The 16,682-nt window shown below is 40.0% G+C and overlaps 1 protein-coding gene across 1 annotated transcript in view; it reads right to left on the bottom strand.

Annotated features, from left to right (window-relative positions):
• The window catches only part of ipo13b (importin 13b), a 41,592-nt gene that overhangs the window by 2,791 nt on the left and 22,119 nt on the right, over window positions 1–16,682 (bottom strand). The window contains exons 12-21 of the mRNA XM_037698208.1: window positions 15,685–15,711; window positions 15,325–15,459; window positions 10,971–11,123; window positions 10,511–10,591; window positions 10,288–10,425; window positions 6,909–7,005; window positions 3,262–3,314; window positions 763–829; window positions 561–619; window positions 384–473 (exon numbers count right to left, since the gene is read on the bottom strand). Coding sequence (XP_037554136.1) covers window positions 384–473; window positions 561–619; window positions 763–829; window positions 3,262–3,314; window positions 6,909–7,005; window positions 10,288–10,425; window positions 10,511–10,591; window positions 10,971–11,123; window positions 15,325–15,459; window positions 15,685–15,711 — 900 coding nt within the window. The remainder of the gene's footprint in view (window positions 1–383; window positions 474–560; window positions 620–762; window positions 830–3,261; window positions 3,315–6,908; window positions 7,006–10,287; window positions 10,426–10,510; window positions 10,592–10,970; window positions 11,124–15,324; window positions 15,460–15,684; window positions 15,712–16,682) is intronic.

Raw genomic sequence — 16,682 nt, 5'->3', positions numbered from 1 at the left:
CACTCCTATTGCAAGTTTTATACCAAAAACATATCATGATATACATCATTACCGCCACCCATCACAATAGAGATCATGATATGAATTTTATGCCATATTGCACATCCCTACTGTACATACGACATTTATCAATATATCGCACTTGATGCTCTGTACAATCCAATGTGAACGGCAAGCACATCATGTAACATTAGGTTAATGCTCTTCACGGCTTCTTTCAGGCATGAAAAAACGTTGTGAAGAATAGTAGCACAAATGTAACTAATGACTGAATGTTGTCATGTTGTCAGACTGATGGAGGGATTCATGTCCTGAGTTTCAAACGGGTGAAGACGAAGCAGAGAACTGGGCATGAAATTACAGATGAGTTGTGTAAAACGTACCTCTAGCACGGCTCGTACCAGCAACTTGCCGTCTTCTTGCACCACCCTGGCTAACGGAGGCACATCTGAGCAGTGGGGCAGCAGCTCAGTCTACAGCAGACACACAGACAATCATCAAGTTTAGAGACAATGTACAAAAGCAGGTTTGCAAGCTTTTAGTTTAGTAACTGCGCTTACAAAGAACAAGCACGTAGATTTGACTGTCGGAGCCTCGGGGAATTTGAGTGACAGGATTCCTAGAGATGAGAAGAAGACGACAGAACTGCTAAGGGCCGATATCAAACATGTTCAGCTTATGCTTTAATGTTTCTAGGTAAAATGTCCCCGTCAGTACAAATACATTCGTGTGTAGCTCTGTGTAAGCCTTGTGCACACTTACCACAGTGGAACACTGCTTTCACATCAAGACTCTCAGACAAATACAGATCAGGTTTCCGTTTGAGGGCCTATGAGGCAGATACAGGCAACAAACTTAATGCTTCTGTTAGCCCAAACCACACGATACTTTTTCACCACGTTCCACTGCATAAGCTCCTTGAAAATAGTGCCATTAACAATACCCACTAAGACTGGTAGCCAGGTCTGACAGCAACAGAAATGCAGATCTGCCTACCAGGCTACAGTCAGTGCTCTCTCCATCTGTTCAGGATAAACTGGATCCATACTCGTACAGAGATCCTCCAATGCCTAACTGTTCCGGTAGAACAAACAAATTGCAGAATATCTAACTTTGAAACAATTTGAAACTTAAATCAAACTAAAGGTAATGGGGTCGTTTCTTGAACTCCATTACAGCTGAAACATTACTTTTCTTTGTTTTTGGTTGACTGGACAGAATATGCAACAGAAGTGTGTAAGTAATAACATGTGCAGATAAAGAGAACGACAACTTATCTCATAATAATGAACTCATTTAGAATGGAGGAGAAGAGAAGAGGAAGAGAGGGAAAGGGAGAGAAATGAAGGTCAGATCTATCCAAAGATAGAAAACAAAGGAAGAATGAAGACAAAAGACAAAAATAGAAAACAAGAGCCATCAGCCAATTTTTAGAGCTGATTAATATTAGATGAATATTAATTCATTCGGGCTTTGATTGGCTATGGGCTGGAATGACTTCAGAGGACTGGGCTCAGAGACTAACCTGGGAACACAATACTGCTTCTCATAGTGGGCACAATTAACTACGTATTTAAATTTGATTGGTTTCATTAAATATTAGTTTAAAAATGCAGCATTTCCTAACAATGTTGTAGAAAATAGTGGTGATTTAGTCCTTTTAATATGTACATTTTAATGGTAAAATATGCATTTTTTTTAAATTCTTTAAGCATCATAAACAACTAATTACATGGCTCATTGAATGGACTGGGAAAATTCTCGACATTAATGAAGATAGTAATTTTTAATGTAGTCACCACTCTAAAAAAAGACCTTGTCTGACAGTAATATTAATGTTATAGAAAATGCTGTACATATTTGAAGAGTAGTACTCTAGTGAGAATTTGAACGACTGCCTGTGCCACGTTGGAGTTCTCCTGCAGCCAACCAGGTATGACCATCTTTACTCAGTCAGATGTGTGAGGTCAGGTCAGACATCAACTCTGACCCAGATCTTCTGGATCTAACGGCTTCATTACAGCAGCTTTGTGTTGATACAACGACTGACTCTATGACTCTATTCCACTCCAAGTTGCACTTAATCCCTGTCTATCCAGACACGATGAACTATCAAATGACTAATCCTTGGGGGGGAATTGAGACAAGTATCTATCTAAGTAGCAATCAATCTAAATATCCATTCATCCATCCATCCATCTATCTATCTAAACATCCATCCATCCATCTATCTAAATATCTATCTATCTAAATATATACCCATCCATCCATCCATCCATCCATCTATCTAAATATCTATCTATCTAAATATATACCCATCCATCCATCCATCCATCCATCTATCTAAATATCTATCTATCTAAATATCCATCCATCCATCCATCCATCTATCTATCTAAATATCCATCCATCCATCTATCCATCCATCATCTCTCTAAGTATCTATCCATCTATCTCTCTAAGTATCTATCCATCTATCCATCCATCATCTATTTATCCATCTATATATCTATATTTATATCTATCTCTCTCTAGCTTTATCTCTTTATCTCTCTATCTATCCATCTATCTCTATATATCTCCAGTCTATCCATCTATCTCGATCTATATTTGTCTGTCTATCTGTCTATCTATGTCTGTCTATCGGTCTGTCTGTCTGTCTGTCTATCTATGTCCATTTATCTGTCTATGTCTATCTATATTTATCAATTTAAATCTATAACTGTCTCTATCTACCACAGCCTACTGACATGGGACCAGCTAAGTGCCTACACTGATACCTTTGTTATATATTTGGTCTGATGACGGTCATCATCAAAACACAGTCACATGACTTTTCAACACATGCAGTTTTCTTTCATTGCTACATCTTCATCTATATGCATACCATTGTTGGGCAGCAATTGTAGAATTAACTTTAAATAATAAAATAGTTTTTTAAGGATACAATTGTGCATTATTGTTTTGTAATTATTAAGCATATCAAATTCACTATACAGTTTTTTTTTTGCGGACAAAATTAACACTTTAATGATGATTGAACGCTGTTTTAGTGGCAAAGCTTTTGAAGAGGTCAACCCAGCTCCCTCAAGTATTTCATTTTACTGCCTCGCCTATGTGATGGGACAGCTAAGGGCCCAGTTATATAGAACAGAAAGGAGGATAGAAAGATAGAGAATAGGACAGAGAAACAGAGAGAAACTAGAAAAAGAGAGAAAGAGAGAAAACCAAAGTGAATGAAATAAGAAACCAAAAACACACCTGAGCTTGGAGTTGCATAAATGAATCAACAATATCAGGATGATCCCTGGGTCCTATAATATAATAAAGATGAAACTTAAGAAATCATAAGAGAATAATAATAATAATAATAATAATAATAATTTACAAACAGCAACTTAATAGATTCAACAGTCATGTAGAAATAAAAGAAAACTGAAAAGTATTACATTGAAATAATTTACAGGTGAGTAAGGAACGAAGGGAAGGGTGGGGGGCTTATGAAGCTTTGGCAGAGTCTTGGAAAAAGAGACCAACCAAAAACAAATAACAGGCGGAAGACAGACGTGTGTCTGCTTAGAAGGGAACAAAGTAACAAGATAAAAAAGAAGAAACCTAAAAAGCAAAGGCGGGTTTGGAGTAGGAGGCACCTCTGTTACTGTGACAGTATGGAGGAAAACAGGCACCAAAACTGAACAAACCCCCTTTACCTCCTTCCATCGGCACCTCCAGCTTTATCAAACACCACGTTTGTCTCGTATTTTAAATAAATGCCTAACAGAAGAAGGTTGTTGTAAAGGGTCCTTTCAGCACTGTGCAAGTCAGTAATAAACTAATCTTTACAGGTAACAACACATTTACATGTAGTATAAATTCCAAATAAATCTTGCACATCGGCTCTGCAAGCCTCTGAGAAGAAGAATCCACATTGAAACTGCAGACACTTTATGCTCATTCTGATGTCTTAAGTGTAATGAGAAACACCAATGAGAGGCTTGCGGTCAAATGTGTTTTTGACCATGTTCAGACTAGAGCTAATAGGTTCTGGATGATCTGATCACAAAGTGGTAACACTAAATACAGGTGTGAACACAGTCAAGACAGATTAGGATGCATTTAGATCTGACTGCTCAGGTTATAATAGAAGAGGTTTGGCAGCTGATCAGCTGTTTGAACACAGATTTATTTTGGGCAACGTTGTATCTACTGACCTGATGTTGACTTCAGACAAGCATCAGAATTACTACGCTGAATAATTCTTGTTCTTCCAACAAAGTTAAGTCAGGTCAAGTTAAACCGTCCAGAGGACCTGTTAGATTTTTCTACCTGGATTATTGAGCATGAATCTGGAATTCTTGTTCTTGATTATCCCCATGCAAAACTTCGATCGTTTGAATTACTGGTAATGATATAATAATCAGTGGGAATAAGAAAAATAAAACTTTTGACAGTTTAATAATCAGTGAATTACTGGGAATGTCCTGATGCATGCTCAATAATCCAGGTAGAAAAATCTAACAAGGTTGAGTGAGGTCCTCTGGACGGATTCTTCTTTGTTGAAACGTTTCGTCTTTTATCCCAAAGACTTGTTCAGTCTGAGAAGCTGCAGTAAACTCAGTCTTATAAACGGCACCTTCTCATAGTGGATCAACCAGTGCTGGTGACAGCCAGAACTAGCTGTTCTTAGGCCTGTCACGATAACAAATTTTGCTGGGTGATTGTCTCAGAAATTATTGCGATAAACAATAATATTGTTTGAAATTTGACAATAATTAGTGATTGTCAAATTGAAGAAGAAATGTTGGTTAATTTGATGTGTAATACCTTTTTTGACCACTGGATGGCAGTATAAGACTGAACCGAAGGATGGATAATGAGGAAGCAAGCAGCGTATCTCTAAGAAAAATGAGAGAGAGACCCCTTGACCTGACATGGGCTGTTTCTCGTTCCAGTTTTTTGGTTCTCAAAATGTCGGATGCTCTGTGTGGTTTGAGCTCTTTAGCATAGCATTTGTCAAACAAAGCTTTTAATAAAAAAAAATAAAAAAAACAAGTTCTCAGCTTCTTTTTGCAGAGAAAAAAAACTTTTTAGACGAAGGTTTCAACCGTGAATTTGAAGCTTCGACAAGACGGAGGTTTTTTCCCTGAGGTCAGCCTGTTAGCTTAGCTCGTAGCTTAGCTTCTCAGCTTAGCTGCTTTTAACGATCGAAAAAGGTGATTTTGGATCGTTAAAACGGATTTTAAAAAGAAAAGAGGAAGGGAGGGGTCAGTGAAGAGCACCAGAGTTGAGCTGTGTCTTCAGTAGAAAGAGAGAGATATGAAGAAACGATAAAGACGATAAACTAAAACGAGGTTGATAATTTTCATTTATCATGCGATTAATTGATTTGTTGTTTATCGCGACAGGCCTAGCTGTTCACAGGTAAAAGAGGACCATCAGCCTAACATTTGGTCATTTTCAACAAAGAAAAATCCATCCAGATGACCTGAATTAACCTTGTTAGACTACTGGGGATGGTTTGTAGTTGGATTTGCTCTTGTGACTTTATGACAACATCAATAGACCTGTTAATGTCCAGTTTGTTGTCTAGTTGTCAGCTGACTGTGCAACACTGACTAATGCACATCTCCATGTTGAGCTCTACCTGAGCTCTAATCACATGAAGTCACTCAGAATCCATTTTAATGCCACGTCTAAACACATTTACTGAAGCACATGTTAGTGTCTGGTCTAAACAGGGTCTGTGATAATCACCCAACCTAGTCAAGTTTCAAGACTCCAAACATGCCTTCAAATCAAATAAAAAACCCTTTAACACTAGTGGTCATACTGCACTCTCTCGACACAGCACAAATCTGATTCAGAAGGCTGTGATGAAGAGTCCAGTTTCAGTCCTAGCACAGCAGAGGCTGCAAATATATTAAACGGGCGTCCCTGCCAAGGTAAATGTCAGTCAAATGAATAAACTGGTGTTTTTTGTGACTGTATCTTGTTTTTATTTTCACATTTATTATTTAATAAGCAGATACACTGATGTACCCAGACCCTGAATTAAGTTAATGTTTGTAGTTTTCAAAATGAGTGTTTTTCTGGACTGGAATTGAACAAGGCATGCAAGTAAACCTTAATGTTTTTGGTGCAAAATATTCAATTGGGTAAGAGTTAAACTGTGTACAAGAACAGAGATAGTTTTTTTCTTGTTGGAGACAGCACAGATTTACAGATTGTGGCAAGCAGAGGAAGCAAAATTATCCACTCCCAAGTGCAATGGCAGAGCTAGAGGGTGACCAATGACCTTGGCCACCAAAGTTTGATCTTTGGCCACCCCAATCATTTGAGGAGGCTATACTTTAAAGAAATATAAAAACTAGAAAGCATAGTTTTCTCAAATGAAAGGGGTGACGGGTCTACACACAGCGTGCGCGCACACGCATGCACACGCACACACAGTAGGTTTCTTTCGGCTACTCCCTTCTTCAGGGGTTGCCACAGCGAACGAACTCGCATGAAAATTATGGCAATTGTTTTACGCCAGATGCCCACTGATGCAACCTGGACTCAAACCCACAACCTCAGGATTACAAGAACGCCAAGCTACTGCAGCCATACACATACAAATATACATGCTTAATTATTTTCAATTGGCTGCCTTCCCATTTGAAGTATTTAAAATTTCTAATAAGTAGAGTACTAAAGGAAAATGCCCATAAAATGTGCATTGAACACAAATTAAATTGTTTTTTTTTTTTCATATTTTGACAAACCTGTTCATAATTCTGCATTTCTATTTGCTTCCCCAAAATTTTATTTTACACTCCTGTGAAATCAAACATGGTCAGAAGCTTTTATTTCTCATCCAAACACAAATTGTTTACAGCACAGATTCCCACCTGTGCTTGAAGCCCTACCTTGCTGGAAGACAGACAGCGTTACCGAGGTAACCAGTTCAAACAGAGCCTTGATTGGTGGAAAATAGTCTGTCTCACTGGAAAATATATGCACCATCTGAAACAGCAGGAGAACAATTCAGACACTAGATATTTATACTTGCACCCATATAATAGGAAGACGATTGGAGGCTATATAATGTTCTATATCACTACTGCTTAATATTAGAAATTTTTTATATACAAACTATTTTTTTTCCCATTTTAGTTGCATCTGGTTCTAGATATAACCAATTTGACAGCAAAAAAGAAAATGCATGAAGAAAAATCTGTCATATTTTCACACAACTGCCATAGCATCCTATTTTTTTATTTTTTTGTAATGGACATCTTTGGTATTTATACATTTAAAGCTGGACAAGATAGATTTTTGCTGAGGAAACCTGCAATCAAAAAACATGTCAACCTTAGTTTTGAGTAATTAATACAAGCTTATTGTCACTGTCACTTGATAACAACCCCTAATAAACAGGTGTGTAAATGTACAAGATTTCTTCAAAAATCAATAAACTAACAGTAATTTAATGCGATCAAAGTGCTTTTAAGCAAGAGGAGCTCAATAAATGCCTAAAAATAAATTATTCAAATATGTTCCTTTATTTGACTTTGGTAGTAAACTTTAAAGATAAAGTAAATTTTAATACTTCAAGGAAGAAAACTATTATTTTCCACTGTAAATGTTTAATAGTCTTTAATTCACTCATAAGTGGGTTATTAGTTTATTTACCACTCTAACTTAAGAAAGCACTAAAATCTCTATAAGTGACAGACCAGGTAAAAAGTGATTCATAATACTTATAACAACAGAAATGATCAAGGAGCTCAGTGTCCTTTGCATGGGTTACCAGGGCCCCACCCCAGAGCCAGGTCTGGGGAAGGGGCTTGTCTGCAAGCACCTGGTGACTGGACATGGGGCCCAGTCAGATTCAGCCCAAAAGAGTTACAAGGGTTTGCCTTCCTGTGGGCCCAACACCTACAGGAGGGGCCATATGGGTCCGGTGCACGATGCCATGAGTAGTAGTCAAAGGCAGAGGACTTGGCACTCTGACCATGTCTTACTAAAGCTGGTTCTTTGAATGGAATGTCAGCTCTCTGGTGGGGAAAGAGTCTGAGCTTGTGTGCAAGGTTGAGAGGTACTGACTAGGGTGTAAGTGTAACACCAAGGGTGTACACCTGGTGGTGTACAACCTGAGTGACGGAGGGCATCAAGCTGAAGGAGTCCAAATGGGCCTTGTTGGCTAGTAGGAGACCAGAGGAAGCTGAGGGGTATCGAAAAGCCAAGCAAGCTGAAGCCATGGCTGTTGCTGAGGCAAAAGCTCAAATGTGGGAGTTTGGTGAGGCCTCGGATGGTTTCTCTTGATCGGCTCTAATATGATTCTGGCAAACCACCAGGCAGCTGAGGTGAGAAAAGTAGCACTTTACAACCACTATGTATAGTAGAGGTGCGGTGCTGTTGACTTTAACTAGTGATGTCGTTGAGTGGTGAAAGAAACCTCGGATCTTCTCAATCCTACCAAGACTTCTTCCATGGAGGAAGCTGCATCAGGGGACTTGGGGGTCGGTCTGTCAATAATCAGGGCTGAGGTCGTCGAGGTAGTTAAAAAGCTCCATGGCGGCAGAGCTCTGGGGGTGGATGAGATCCGCCTTGAGTTTGTCATGGCTCTGGATGTTGCTAGGCTGTCTAGACTAACTCATGTAAAGTGTCTGAGTATTTAGAAAAGTGCTATACAAATTAAATGTATTATTATTATTATTATTTAGATCTATATGCCTTTACAACATTGTGTGGACATTGGAGGCATTGTCACTGGATTGACAAAATGGTAATTGTACTCTTCAAGAAGTTGGATCATAGGGTGTTGATGGTCAAACCTCAGATTCAGGACAAAAAAGAGGAACAATGCAGGTTCCATTCAGGCTGTGGAACACTGAACGAGCTCTTTACCCTCACTAGAGTCCTCGAAGGGACATGAGAGTTTACTCAACCAGTCTACATGTGTTTTGTGAACTTGGAGAAGGCTTTCGACCATATTCCTTGAGGTACACTGTGTGGGGGTCCTCTGAGTATGGGACTGAGGGTTCGTTGCTACAAGCCATTCAATCCCTATACAAGCAGTATGAGAGTTAGGTTTGCATTGTTAGCAGTAAGTCAGAACCCTTCAGGGTTGGAGCTGGACTTCACCAGGGCTTTTGTTGACCAGGGCTTTTGTTGTCACCAATACCGTTCATAATTTTTATGGACAGAATTTCTTTGTGTAGCCAGTAGGAGTAGAGTGTTCGGTTTGGTGGCCTCAGGATTCCATCTCTGCTATATGCAGATTATGTGGTCCTTTTGGCATTATCATACCATGATCTCCAATTCTCACTGGAGTGGTTTGCAGCAGAGTGTCAAGTGGCTGGAATTGAGGATCAGCGCCTCAAAATCTGAGGCCATGGTCTTCAGTAGGTAAAGAGTGGATTGCCTTCTCTGAGTTGTGGGTGAGGTTCTGCCTCAAGTGGAGGAGTTCAAGTATCTTGGGGTTATATTTGAGGGAGAGAAGAATGGAGCAGGAGATCGACAGACAGCTTGGTGAGGTTTCTGCAGAATTGCATGTATAGTATGGTACTTTATGCTGGTCCATTGTGAAAAAGAGGGATCTGAGCTGCTAGGTGAAGCTCTCAGTTTTCCGGTTGGTCTACGTTCCAACGTTCACCTATGTTCATGAACTTTGGGTAGTGACTGAAAGAACAAGGTCACAAATACAAGTGGTTGAAATTAGTTTTCTCTGCAGTGTGGCTAAATAGAAGACTGTGACAAGGTGAAGATAACACAATCTGCTGGCTTCATTAAAAAGATAACTTTTACTAACTGGCTATTTTAATGTATGTGAATGTTTTGGTACAGTGCCCCTGAAACAAACTTCTGTTGTGACTTGATGCTATATCAATAAACTGAATTGAATTCTCCGTTAGATATAGGATGAAACGTTGAGTTATTCAAGAGAGACTCAGTAGAGCGGCTGCTCCTCCACATCAAGAGAGCCAGTTGAGGTGGTTTGGGCATCTAGTAAAGACGCCTCCTGGACACCTCCCTGGGGAAGTTTTGCGGGCATTCCCAACTGGGAGGAGACCCCAGGGAAGACCCAGTGCACACTGAAGAGACGATGTCTCTCAGCCAGCCTGAGAATGTCTTGGAGTCCTCCCAGATGATCTGGAAGAGATGGCTGGTGAAAGAGATGTAAGTGCCTCTCTTTTAAGTTGTTATCTGCCCTCACGATCCAATTTCAGAACAAGCAGAAGATAATGCATGGATGGATATGATATGACAAAGTATATGTAGTTGCACAAGTTGAGTGTGTACCTGTCGTGTGAGGTCAAGTGCTGAGGCCTGGGGAATTGTACTGTACATCTGTCCAAGCATTTCACTGAGCTGAGAAACCATGGGAGCAAAGTCATGCAGCAGAGTCTTCACCGACCTCTCAAAGATGGCACACACTGCCTGCAGGACATCAAAATGTACATACACTGAAATGTGCACATTACAAACATATTAACTATGAAAATAACTGGCTAACACAGCATACCTCTACGACCTGCGAGTCAGTGAGCCACTTGCTGAGTACCGTCTGAATAAGGGCAAAAACTTGTTGCAAAACCACCACCACCTAATCATAAAAACATATATTAAACAAAGTACCGTAAATGAAAAGTCAACAAAATACAAAGTAACACTGCAGTAACATGTGCACATGGGTTTAAGTCTATCATCAGAATTACTATGATTGTGTTCCAGAGTAAGATTCTTCGAGTGCCTCCAGATCATGTTGATAAATGTATCTAATATTGGAGACAGCATAGCATGGTGTTGTGAAAAATGGAACTCATACAGCCCCAAAAATCATTAAAAATTTTAAATTCCATTAACCTGGATTGTACCGTGTTACAAAACGATCATACATAAATATATAAATATTGCATATTAGCCATCATAATAATCAACTGTCCAGTCCTGCTTAAAAGAATGAATGGTAGGTGGTGACTGACCGGATTTGGACCAAGTGGAGGTGGGGTTGTTTTGACAGGTGGCACAGAACAATCAGCTGACTCATCATCTTGCTTGCTAATGTCAAGCGTGGTGAACAGATTAGAAAGCAGCCCCAGGATGTGAATGATCGCCAGCTTATTGGAGGGATTAGGCTGAAAAAATAAGGAAAAAAATACTTTTAACTGGGAAATTACTTGTTAACAAGATGACCGTACTCCGTTGGAAGAGAAAAGTAAAGGGAGACCAAAAAATAAATTAAAAAAATAAATAGAACTATGAGCAAGTATTACTCGAGTCTAAGTGACTTGACTCATGACGACCCTGGCACATGTCTCAGGAGCTATCTGTGCCAGTGTGTGTATGTACAGGTGCTGGTCATAAAATTAGAATATCATGAAAAAGTTGATTTATTTCAGTAATTCCATTCAAAAAGTGAAACTTGTATATTATATTCATTCATTACACACAGACTGATATATTTCAAATGTTTATTTTAATGTTGATGATTATAACCGACAACTAATGAAAACCCCAAATTCAGTATCTCAAAATTAAATATTGTGAAAAGGTTCAATATTGAAGACACCTGGTGTCACACTCTAATCAGCTAATTAACTCAAAACACTTGCAAAGGCCTTTAAATGATCTCACAGTCTAGTTCTGTAGGCTACACAATCATGGGGAAGACTGCAGACTTGACAGTTGTCCAAAAGACGACCATTGTCACCTTGCACAAGGAGGGAAAGACAAAAAAGGTAATTGCTAAAGAGGTTGGCTGTTCACAGAGCTCTGTGTCCAAGCACATTAATAGAGAGGCGAAGGGAAGGAAAAGATGTGGTAGAAAAAGTGTATAAGCAATATGGATAACCGCACCCTGGAGAGGATTGTGAAACAAAACCCATTCCAAAATGTGGGGGAAATTCACCAAGAGTGCACTGCAGCTGGAGTCAGTGCTTCAAAAACCACCACACACAGACATATGCAAGACATGGGTTTCAGCTGTTGCTTCCTTGTGTCAAGCCACTCTTGAACAAGTGACAGAGTCAGAAGTGTCTCGCCTGGGCTAAAGACAAAAAGACTGGACTGCTGCTGAGTGGTCCAAAGTTATGTTCTCTGATGAAAGTAAATTTTGCATTTCCTTTGGAAATCAAGGTCCCAGAGTCTGGAGGAAGAGAGGAGAGACAAAATCCATATTGCTTGAGGTCCAATGTCAAGTTTCCACAGTCAGTGATGGTTTGTGGTGCCATGTCATGTGCTGGTGTTGGTCCACTGTGTTTTCTGAAGTCCAAGGTCAATGCAGCCGTCTACCAGGAAGTTTAGAGCACTTCCTGCTGCTGACCAACTTTATGGAGATGCAGATTTCATTTTCCAACAAGACTTGACACCTGCACACAGTGCCAAAGCTACCAGTGTCTGGTTTAAGGACCATGGTATCCCCCTGCTCTGAATTGGTCAGCAAACTGCAAACTTACATTTTTAATGAATTTAAGAAATTTTAAGGCCTTAATTTTAGACACATGGACCAAAGATATTTTAAGACTTTTTAAGGATGCAACAGCCTGTACAGAGCCAAGAAGGAATGTGTCATTGAGGTTTTATTCTGGGAACCAGCACATGGTCAACATCCTACATCAACAGGGTGGTACTGAACTCTCTGTCCCTGAAATGAAATTGGTCATTCTTGATTAGAGCAAATGGTTAGACATCTGTGGGGAATGAAGAAATTTGACTAAAATTTAAAAAATCTGTGAAAGACAGCCTGCAAAATCTGAACAGCAACAATGTGGGTTTTCAGTGTATTTATTTGTGCCTTAGACCCTTGTCCTGAACAACGTCAGTAAAACATGGTTATTTTTGTACGTGCATGCTTGTGTGACTCATAGGTGGGACAGAGCCTGCTGTCCCAACAGTTGGGTTTCCATTCCACAAGCTGAAGAAACATACAGCAGCAGGGAGTTGGAAAGACGCACGCTCTTTGGCCAGGTGGGCAGAAGTGAATGGGGAACATCCAGCACTTTCACCTGTGAGAGGGGAAGTGCTGTCAGGCCAACCTATTCTTTCTCCTGGCCTGATGACCTGGGCAGGTTGTCCCAGAGGAACTGCTCAAGAGTCTTTATGGGTCCGGTCAACATCATCTTACCTCCAGCCCAGGCAGGGTTACTGTGGAGGGCTGGGGCTTTAACCATTTGGGGGATCTTAAACTGAAGAGATGGTATGCTTTTCATAAAACAGTTCCATGAATTGGGGACACAGACCAGTTTGCTTTAATCCTCCCTCGGGCTATTTATAAATCATAGATGAAAGCCGTTACATCCTGCATGGATGTAAGTTTTCATAAATGACGGTGTGGAAACATAAGAGGCATGCAGCAGAACTCAGCTGGGCTGAGGTGGAGTGCAACACATTAAATGTCTGCCTGATGTCAATTACAAAACATAAACTTTACGTAAACTCATTTTAGCGATCCTCTGTGTGATTACCTATTGTTTTAAAGCTAACTAAAAGTTACTGTGCGTCATCATTGATATTCCCTTGGTAATAAATCTGTTGTTTATTCCTGCGACTGGGTGTTTCTTTTCAACTCCACTGTTGTTAGGAGGCTAAAGCAGAGTTCAAAATGCCCTCATGCACAATCTGCATGTCAAATATGTCCTTTTTTTATTGTCCGACTTTATTGGTCAGGTTGAGCCACCTTGCGCTTTCCTGCATCCTCATTGCTGTACACACACAGGCAGATGTCTGTGATCCCCGTGATTTCCTCACACACTTCAGTCAGCCTTAGTGGCTATGCCCTCACACAGTTCAGCTCGATATCCAGAGAGCATGGAGGAAACACTGAGCTCTTTGACAGCAACAACAGTGACTCTGTAGGCTCTACGCAAGAATGTCCTTGTTGTTATTATTCTACTGAGACCTGAATATTTTAACTTTTTGTATATAGCAACAGTAATATTTCTATAATAAAGGTGATGCAGAGGTTAGAGAAGGTGGGCCTGTGATCGGAAGGTCACTGGTTCAACTCCCGGTACTAACAACATCAAAATGTAAGTGGGATAGGTGAAGCACCCACACCTGTCTCCACACTCATTTGCCCCATTCTGGGCCCTTGAGCAAGGCCCTTAACCCCCACCATCTGCTCCCCTGGGTGCCCTAGATAACAGCTCTCTGCTCCACACAGAAGGTTGTGTCAGCTCGGTGGTCTGTGGTTGTGTCAGGAAGGACATCCAGCGTAATAATAATTGCTGTCTTCGTGCAAGTTAGTTCACTGTGGTGACCCCTGATGAAGGAAGCAGCCGAAAGAAGAAAACAAAAACATTTCTATAATGTTTAAGGGGGTCTCTGGTTAGTAAAAACAATATTTCTTGTTTGATCATTTTGATAGTTCATAATATATATTAAGAAACATCATAATAAATTGTTGATTCTGAGGAATATTTTTGTTTGATTTAGTGTAGTTATTGGATGTATGCCTGCTGTAACATGTGTTAGACATGTGTGTGTGCAACAGATCTCCAAAGACGTCTCCGTTTTGTATACAAAATTAAACAATTCAAAGATTATCCTCCAGGAGTGGTGGTTCCAACATTTTTGCCAGGGGTGGTATCATATGTGTCAAACTCAAGGCCCGGGGGACAAATGTGACCCTCGTTGACATCATATCTGGCCCCCAAGATGATACTGTGACCACGAAAATATGTTGGGTATCTGATTTGAGTTAATGTAGATTCTGAAATTGGCCCATAGTTTGAAAAAGGTTTTAATTTTGGCCCCATTTTGTAAGTGAGTTTGACACCCCTGGATGGATCAGGCAGTGTGTTATTATACAGAAGGTGGAGATGTGAGACAGGAACAAAAACAAACAAACAAAAAAGAATCCAAAGTGACATCTCTATACTCAGCCCATCCAACTGCTGTCAGATCAAGATGTCAGTAAAAATACTTCTCTATTCTACTACGCGTAAATAAACTATTTTTAGATAAAAGCTGCTAAAGAATTTTTACTTTAGCACAAAAGGCTGAAAATCCAGGCTCTATTATAAGTGTCATCTAACCCAAGTGAAGACTTTTCTTCACACACACACACACCTACTGTAAGAGCATAGAAACTTTACTGATTGGACGCTACAATTATTTCACTGTATAGTGCATGTTCACAAGAGAGAAAGTAAGTGTGTCTTATGCCACTTCCATATGTCACTGCCCATGGTGCAGGGTCTATTCCAATCTGGTCCTGCAGAGATATGTCCTACTGCAGTGACACCACACAGACTCTGGGCCTGTTCTTTGAATCCACAGTCCTAACTGTGACTGTTCAGCATGTTTGTGTTGTTTTCCTTTGATTTGTGTACTGACCGTCTCATCTGCAAGCTTCTCCAGTTGCTGAATGTAGGGCGTGATGAGAGAATGAAGATTTCTTAAAATGTCTGCCACAGGGAGAGCAGAGAGCAAGAATCCCAGAGCCTGCATCAGCCACATGCACTGACTTGTCTGTAAAAAAGACATGATTCAACTTTAGCTTTGGCAAACAGTGCGCTAATAAGCATATTCAACTACTTCTATATGTAAAGCAAACATATTCCTGAGTAATATTTACATAATGTGCAAACTAAATGACTGGAGGCCACAACATGTTAAATTATTTCAGTTTCCTTAACCATGAGTTCTGAGCTGAACAAAAATTGATTAAACTTTAAGAGGATGACGAACACTAACCTTGTGGATTTGTTTTATGAGCACCTCCTTGAAAAAACAAATAAGAATAAGAGTGAATGCAAAACAAAGACAGAATGAAAAGTTATTCCAAATAAACAAACTGAAATAATTTAGTTATTTCTGGAATATATAAACATTGCAAACATCCATGACACTGACCATATTAAAAATGAGTTAAAAGTAGGGATGGGACCGATCCGATCCAGTATCTGTATCGGCTCCGATACCAGCATAATTTACGTATCGGATTTTCCGATCCACCTGCCGATATTTCTGATCCATGATGCATGTCTGTGGTTGCTCTGCACGTTGGCTTCAAACTATGGAATGGATTTCCTGAACAGAGGCGTGTTTCATGAACCCAGAGTAATAAGATCTGCCTCACATTTAGGAAATCCATTTCATAGTTTGCAGCCAGCTACAACGTGAGGACTGAGTGAGCAGCACTGTGGCTAACAGCTAACCAACTTTTCATCGAAACGTCCGCTGTGTGGAAGTATTTTACACCAGAAACACCACAAAACAAGACAGCAACGTGCAATGTCTGCAGAGCCATAGCACCACATTAAACCGCGGTAAAGTTAGTTTTACGATGGACATTTGAGATCCGGGGCTTCAGCGGCCTGTTATTTTCATTTAGTCCGGAGAAGGCAGTCTGATTTCGGTCAGCCACGCTCAGTCTGTCCGTGTCTGAGGAGGGGCAGACTGAGCGTGGCTGACTGAGATCAGACTGCTTGCTTCGGATTGAACAAGAAAAACACATCGCTGAAGCCCCGGAGCTCAAATGTTTACAGAGAAGTTGCTAAACTTCATCGTAATTAACAACCAACCACTATCAGTTGTAGAAAACAAAGGATTTCTCAGCTTGATACTTGCAGCCAAGATATAGTTTACCCTCCAGGAGATATTTATCAATACAACAGTAAACAATCATTAAAAAAAAACATATGATATGAAAATTACAAGAAAATTATATATATATATATATATATATATAT

Source organism: Nematolebias whitei, chromosome 3 (assembly GCF_014905685.2).
Source record: "Nematolebias whitei isolate Nwh7 chromosome 3, NemWhi1, whole genome shotgun sequence".
NCBI classification, from domain to species: Eukaryota; Metazoa; Chordata; class Actinopteri; order Cyprinodontiformes; family Rivulidae; genus Nematolebias; species Nematolebias whitei.
This window is presented reverse-complemented; position numbering and strand designations above follow the sequence as displayed.